The following is a 6,867-nucleotide window of genomic DNA, read 5'->3' as shown; positions in this document are numbered from 1 at the left end:
CCTGGCCCGGCCTCCGGCTCGGGGCGCTCGGGCCGTCACCCCACGGCTAAGGGGAGGCCTCGCCCACGGGCCCCTGTCGCTGGTGCTTCCTGAGGCTCTCAGAGGCCGTGAGAGGCCTTGGGTGAGGCAGCTGCGTGACGACGTTTGAAATGCTGGAGGTTTAAGTTAAGCTTGTTGCCTCTAGATTTCGGTTGGTCCCCACCGGCTTTATTCAGGTGGTCTCTTGTTTGCAGCTTACTTTGTTGTGACTTCCTACGTTTGCCTCGGTGTTACAGTCACAACCGTGTAATGTGCTGTCCAGAAGTCTCGTCAGCAGCTCTGATGGCACTTGTCACTCCTCTCTCATCTTCTGTTTCCATGGGCTTTGAAGTTGAATGCAGTGCAGAGCTGCTGGCTGGTAATTGCCGCGCTGACCCAGTAGGACTAAAACAGGACCCCAGAGGCTGTAAGGGAAAAAAATCTGGAAATAAAAAAGTTAATTTCATTACAGCTGGGACAGTGACTGACAGACAGTGCTGTCTCACTGGGTGGGGTTTGGTTCTTCCTGCCTAGGTGCTGTCTCACTGGGTGGGGTTTGGTTCTTCCTGCCTAGGTGGCTGAGCTCCTGTCCCAGCCAAAGTAGGTAGAAGAAAACATAAAAATGTGCCTAAAATGCATAGCGTGGGTGGCTTACAGCAAAAGAAAAGGGACTTGGTGCAATAGTGTGTTGGTTAAACACATGTTGTGGCGTAATGAGTAGAGTTCTTGTCCAGCTACAAATATTCAAAGTTGTTTGCAGTAATCGTTAAAAATCAATTTGATCGTGAAGGCAAGAGTGTCAGAATGGTTATTTCAGACTTAAAAGCAAGATAGAAGAGTAAAGTTTGTCCCGTTTTCCTACTGTAAACTAAGTGCTCCTAAAATAGAACTTCACAGAAGGAGTGTGTGGTTTTTGTTTTTTGGGGTTTTTTTGGTGTGTTCCATCCCACCCCCCCCCAGTCAAGGGTCGTGGAGAAAATGAGAAAAAAAGTATCTTTATTTTCACAGCAGGAGCAAGATACCTGCCTCACAGACTGGCACACTATTCACACACAAGATGTCATGGGCAACCTGGAATATTTGTGGCCTTTGTCTGAGACTGTCAATGAATGTGCTGTGAAGGAAACGAGCTGAGGAACAGCAATCCATTAATGAGATTTGGGAATTTAAGGGCTATCAGTTATGCCCAGTGGTCTGATAGTATTGCAATAAGCAGTACATACTCTAATTGATTCAACTGCTGAATGTGAAAAATTGTTCTGTTCTCTGAGTTATGTACCCTCCCATGTCTCATGCACCTTATCGAGTGTTGCTAGCTTATCAGGTATCTCATTTATCAAATAAAATGTCTTTATCCTAAATACTGGCAGAAAATGGCTTCTTTGTTTCTGGGTCCAACTGTACCTTGTTGTACAGGAAGATGCTGTAAAGGAAACTGGAACCATCCTATAGATAAACAAAAGATTAATTTGAATTAAACTGAAATCATCCCTTTGTTGTCTATTTTAAGGATGCTTTGCAGTCTTACGTTAGCTGAGATATGGTTGCATGAAGTCTTGTATGCTAATAAAAAAAATACATTATTTGTTGGCTGCACTATAATAACGGACAGGCTTTGGTTGGAAGGGACTTGAAGATTATCTAGTCCAAGCTAAAAATAATATAGCTATACAAATAATTAGGAATGTACAACTAAATGTTACACCATCTTGCTGGTTTCAGGAAGATCTCATGGGAAGTTACTTATTCAAGTGTAACTATTTCAGTTTTCTAGTATTACTCAGTACTTGTTTATTTTGTACTTGGTATTTATCCTTGCAGTTTACTGTAAGTATTACTGTTATTTGCTGTAGTCATTCAGTGATGCCTGATACGCAATGATAGTCCTGGCCCGGCCTCCGGCTCGGGGCGCTCGGGCCGTCACCCCACGGCTAAGGGGAGGCCTCGCCCACGGGCCCCTGTCGCTGGTGCTTCCTGAGGCTCTCAGAGGCCGTGAGAGGCCTTGGGTGAGGCAGCTGCGTGACGACGTTTGAAATGCTGGAGGTTTAAGTTAAGCTTGTTGCCTCTAGATTTCGGTTGGTCCCCACCGGCTTTATTCAGGTGGTCTCTTGTTTGCAGCTTACTTTGTTGTGACTTCCTACGTTTGCCTCGGTGTTACAGTCACAACCGTGTAATGTGCTGTCCAGAAGTCTCGTCAGCAGCTCTGATGGCACTTGTCACTCCTCTCTCATCTTCTGTTTCCATGGGCTTTGAAGTTGAATGCAGTGCAGAGCTGCTGGCTGGTAATTGCCGCGCTGACCCAGTAGGACTAAAACAGGATCCCAGAGGCTGTAAGGGAAAAAAATCTGGAAATAAAAAAGTTAATTTCATTACAGCTGGGACAGTGACTGACAGACAGTGCTGTCTCACTGGGTGGGGTTTGGTTCTTCCTGCCTAGGTGCTGTCTCACTGGGTGGGGTTTGGTTCTTCCTGCCTAGGTGGCTGAGCTCCTGTCCCAGCCAAAGTAGGTAGAAGAAAACATAAAAATGTGCCTAAAATGCATAGCGTGGGTGGCTTACAGCAAAAGAAAAGGGACTTGGTGCAATAGTGTGTTGGTTAAACACATGTTGTGGCGTAATGAGTAGAGTTCTTGTCCAGCTACAAATATTCAAAGTTGTTTGCAGTAATCGTTAAAAATCAATTTGATCGTGAAGGCAAGAGTGTCAGAATGGTTATTTCAGACTTAAAAGCAAGATAGAAGAGTAAAGTTTGTCCCGTTTTCCTACTGTAAACTAAGTGCTCCTAAAATAGAACTTCACAGAAGGAGTGTGTGGTTTTTGTTTTTTGGGGTTTTTTTGGTGTGTTCCATCCCACCCCCCCCCAGTCAAGGGTCGTGGAGAAAATGAGAAAAAAAGTATCTTTATTTTCACAGCAGGAGCAAGATACCTGCCTCACAGACTGGCACACTATTCACACACAAGATGTCATGGGCAACCTGGAATATTTGTGGCCTTTGTCTGAGACTGTCAATGAATGTGCTGTGAAGGAAACGAGCTGAGGAACAGCAATCCATTAATGAGATTTGGGAATTTAAGGGCTATCAGTTATGCCCAGTGGTCTGATAGTATTGCAATAAGCAGTACATACTCTAATTGATTCAACTGCTGAATGTGAAAAATTGTTCTGTTCTCTGAGTTATGTACCCTCCCATGTCTCATGCACCTTATCGAGTGTTGCTAGCTTATCAGGTATCTCATTTATCAAATAAAATGTCTTTATCCTAAATACTGGCAGAAAATGGCTTCTTTGTTTCTGGGTCCAACTGTACCTTGTTGTACAGGAAGATGCTGTAAAGGAAACTGGAACCATCCTATAGATAAACAAAAGATTAATTTGAATTAAACTGAAATCATCCCTTTGTTGTCTATTTTAAGGATGCTTTGCAGTCTTACGTTAGCTGAGATATGGTTGCATGAAGTCTTGTATGCTAATAAAAAAAATACATTATTTGTTGGCTGCACTATAATAACGGACAGGCTTTGGTTGGAAGGGACTTGAAGATTATCTAGTCCAAGCTAAAAATAATATAGCTATACAAATAATTAGGAATGTACAACTAAATGTTACACCATCTTGCTGGTTTCAGGAAGATCTCATGGGAAGTTACTTATTCAAGTGTAACTATTTCAGTTTTCTAGTATTACTCAGTACTTGTTTATTTTGTACTTGGTATTTATCCTTGCAGTTTACTGTAAGTATTACTGTTATTTGCTGTAGTCATTCAGTGATGCCTGATACGCAATGATAGTAAATGTTTTTATTTGTGAGATAATGGATTGAAAAAGACTTTTCAGATCATTGAGAGAAACAGTTTGGAGTGAATACAAAAGATTTGATTTTTTTTAAGTTTTTTTTTTTAAAATTAGTAATATCCTTGTTTCCCTTCATAGTCCCAGTTAGTTTTCCTAACCTATATTTCTGTTATCACTTGAATTTGCATGTGCTTCATAGCTTCCTTATGTTTGGAACAGTTCTTTTTCTGGACAGTCCTAAGAGTACCTCTCCTTAACTTTTGCTGTCTCCATAATCACCTCATTCTTTATATTTTCACTTACATAAACTGTTTAATTACAGATAGTGTGATTTCAGATTAACATATTTTTGTCTCAGGTTATGTTTGACTCATTGAGGATGTAACTGGAATGATTGTGCCATCTCCAAAGGAGAAAATCTGCTCCTAAATAGTAATACTGTTTCTGGTAGTAATGTAAGTCATAATAAAGCACCTGCAGTAGCTCCTTCTTTTTTAGAGACTGTTGCAGAAATCCTATTCTGTGAATGCCTACCACAAGCATCAAATTTAGAGTGGCCAACATCCTGAGATGGTTTGGTGGATGTTAAGAAAATTAAACTCTCTTAAAGTCAGTTTGCACCATAGGTTATCAGTTGGTAAAGAGCTCAGCAGGTTAGATTATCTTTTCTGTTTTTTTTTTGTTTGTTCTTCTTTCCAGGGAAACACTCTTTTGTGCATTTTTTTCTTGCATCTCAACAACGTTTTTTTTATGCAGTGTATGCTGATAATCTAAATTTATGAAGTATCTGAAATCCAGGTGACTGTTCGATTAAGAACGTAAAAATAGGTTAAGAAGGTAAAAATCCTTTGCACTACCTAGAAGTGAAGTACCAATCTGAATTTTGGTTTTGAAAAGAGACACTCTTCCTCCATGATGAACTCTGTGTTGCAAAGTGCTCTCTAAAGATAAAGTGTTGCTGATGGTGTTAAGTTACAGGGCTGAAAACCTTACCAGGTTAATGTTCCTCTTAAAATCTCTGTAGTCTTTTACAAACAAGGCTACACAGAAAGAGGAGCTGTTTAAAAGCAATTCGAGATTTCTAGTTAAAACTAAAGACTTTTTACCAGGAATGAATGAAATGCCTGAGCAGATTCTTGGATAGTAAAAGCTCTAAAGCTGCCCGACACCAGCTAGAGATCTCCCTAGATGAATTGCTCACCAATTACCACACTCTAGTCCACCCTGTTTTGAAACAGCAGGGAAATGGTGCCAGCATGACTGAGGTTTTATGCTTTGTCAAGAACAGCACATGTGGCTTCTGCTGAGCTGCAGCGTGAAGGGCTGTAGTTGCAGGACTAAAATGTAGCCAAGACACAGATTATACCTTCAGCTGTAATGTATATCAGGGTGATGTCCATATCCTTACATGGGAATAGTCACTGTGGGTGAAATGCTCTTGGGCTTCCAAGACTGGAGGGTATGATTTTATAATCTTTTCTGGTTAAATAAAGAACACTTGGTAAACTTTTTAGTTGTTTAATAAATCATACTTGAAGTGCTCTTTCTGGCTTTCCAACCATGTTTCTTTCCAGGTGTTACTAGTGGGTTTATTTATTCAAGGGCATATTTACATACATAAATGTTTGGGTTTTTTTCATTTGGCAGTGGCAAGTAGGCCCTGTGTGAAAGGTGATGTTGATGGCTGAAGTGTGTTATCCAGTGGCATGACAGAAGTATTTCCATTCAGCTGCGGGCTGCCTGTCCTAAGTGTTTTCCACAGGCAAGTGTTTGGTAAGCAAAGGACTTGGCAGATATGAAAACAGTTACTGGACAACACATTTTCAAGTGATGAAAGGAAAGCTTTTATTTAAACTAGCCTGTCATGACTTTGTGCTGACACTTCTTAATACTTTTTGGTCACTTCTAAAGAAATTCCTTGAGCAAAACTAAAAGTACTGGGAAATCCTAGTTCTCCCACCAGAGCTGAGCAGGGTGATTATTGTCAGTGACGCTTTAGTTTAACGGAGATAGTAGGTGGTGGGCAGCTTCTTGAGTTCAGATAGATACACTGAAGTGCTTCTTAAAAATACTAAGGTTTTCGAGTTCAGTAGCTAATACTTTTGGTTGTATTGCTGAGAAGATTGACTCGCTAAGGTTTGAAAAAAACTTTGTAAAGTCTTCTAAGTCCTTTTCAACAAAACTGCATTTTCTCGTACTTTTTCAATGATTTACAGATAAATGAACTTGCATTTATTTCTCTAGCTTTTATATGTAACAGTGATTTAAATTTATAACTATGTAACCTTAAAAAGAAGGGTAGCTTTATCTGAAAGGTTAGGATTATTTTTTTCCCAGTTTCAGAACTTGTATGTGCTACCTTGTTTGCAGATGATGCTTTTAAAGTATGTTATTTGAAGGTACAGCTGTGCCTCTTTTCCCTTTCTTCTCATTTTATGTCTCTGTCAAGACCAAAGAAAGAATTCCTGGATCCCCAAGTTTTGCAAGATGAGTAGAGCCTGATTAGCGGATGGCAGTTGAGAGCAAAACCAGTTACTGTCACAAATAGCTTTAATCCACAGATATACTTGATTTTTTTTATTTTATTTTTTTTTCTGTACTGAGAAAGAAATCTTTGATGGCAAATGAAGCCTTGACCTGCAAGTGAGAGGAAGGGCTGTCCCTGTGGCCATGGCTGTGACTGGTGGTAAAGATCTTTGTGCTGTACCCTTCCAGGATAAAGAGTGGAGAGAAGCGCTAAAGCTTTCTTACCTCTTCACAAGCAATCAGTGACTAATTGATGCAATATGGCAGGGATTGTTATTGGCATCTAAGGGATTGGACATGTAATTCCCACTAACATGATTGATGGTTTCAGCATTTTTATTTTTTCTTTTCCATTTTTTTAAATGTATGTTCCTGCCTGCTGGAGAAATACCACTTCATTTCTCTGTTCAGATGAAAAATATTAAAATGAGTGACTGTGCTCCCTTTAATCGACTTTTTACTTTGCTGTTTGTTTTTCACTGGAAAATACATGGGTGTGCTATTTGTGTACAGAGAGATGGGAAAAAATACT

The 6,867-nt window shown here is 40.2% G+C and overlaps 1 protein-coding gene across 1 annotated transcript in view; it reads right to left on the bottom strand.

Moving 5' to 3' along the window:
- BOD1L1 (biorientation of chromosomes in cell division 1-like 1) overlaps positions 1 to 5,209 on the bottom strand; it is a 41,747-nt gene extending 36,538 nt beyond the window's left edge. Inside the window, exons 1-2 of the mRNA XM_010003130.1 lie at positions 5,176 to 5,209; positions 4,803 to 4,849 (exon numbers count right to left, since the gene is read on the bottom strand). Of these exons, the coding sequence (XP_010001432.1) occupies positions 4,803 to 4,849; positions 5,176 to 5,209 (81 nt within the window). The remainder of the gene's footprint in view (positions 1 to 4,802; positions 4,850 to 5,175) is intronic.
- Positions 5,210 to 6,867: the final 1,658 nt, after the last annotated feature.

The sequence above is a fragment of the Chaetura pelagica genome, unplaced genomic scaffold (assembly GCF_000747805.2).
Source record: "Chaetura pelagica isolate M959 unplaced genomic scaffold, ChaPel_1.0 scaffold147, whole genome shotgun sequence".
NCBI lineage: Eukaryota > Metazoa > Chordata > Aves > Apodiformes > Apodidae > Chaetura > Chaetura pelagica.
Note: the sequence above shows the minus strand (reverse complement) of the source record. Positions and strands in the feature narration are given on the sequence as shown.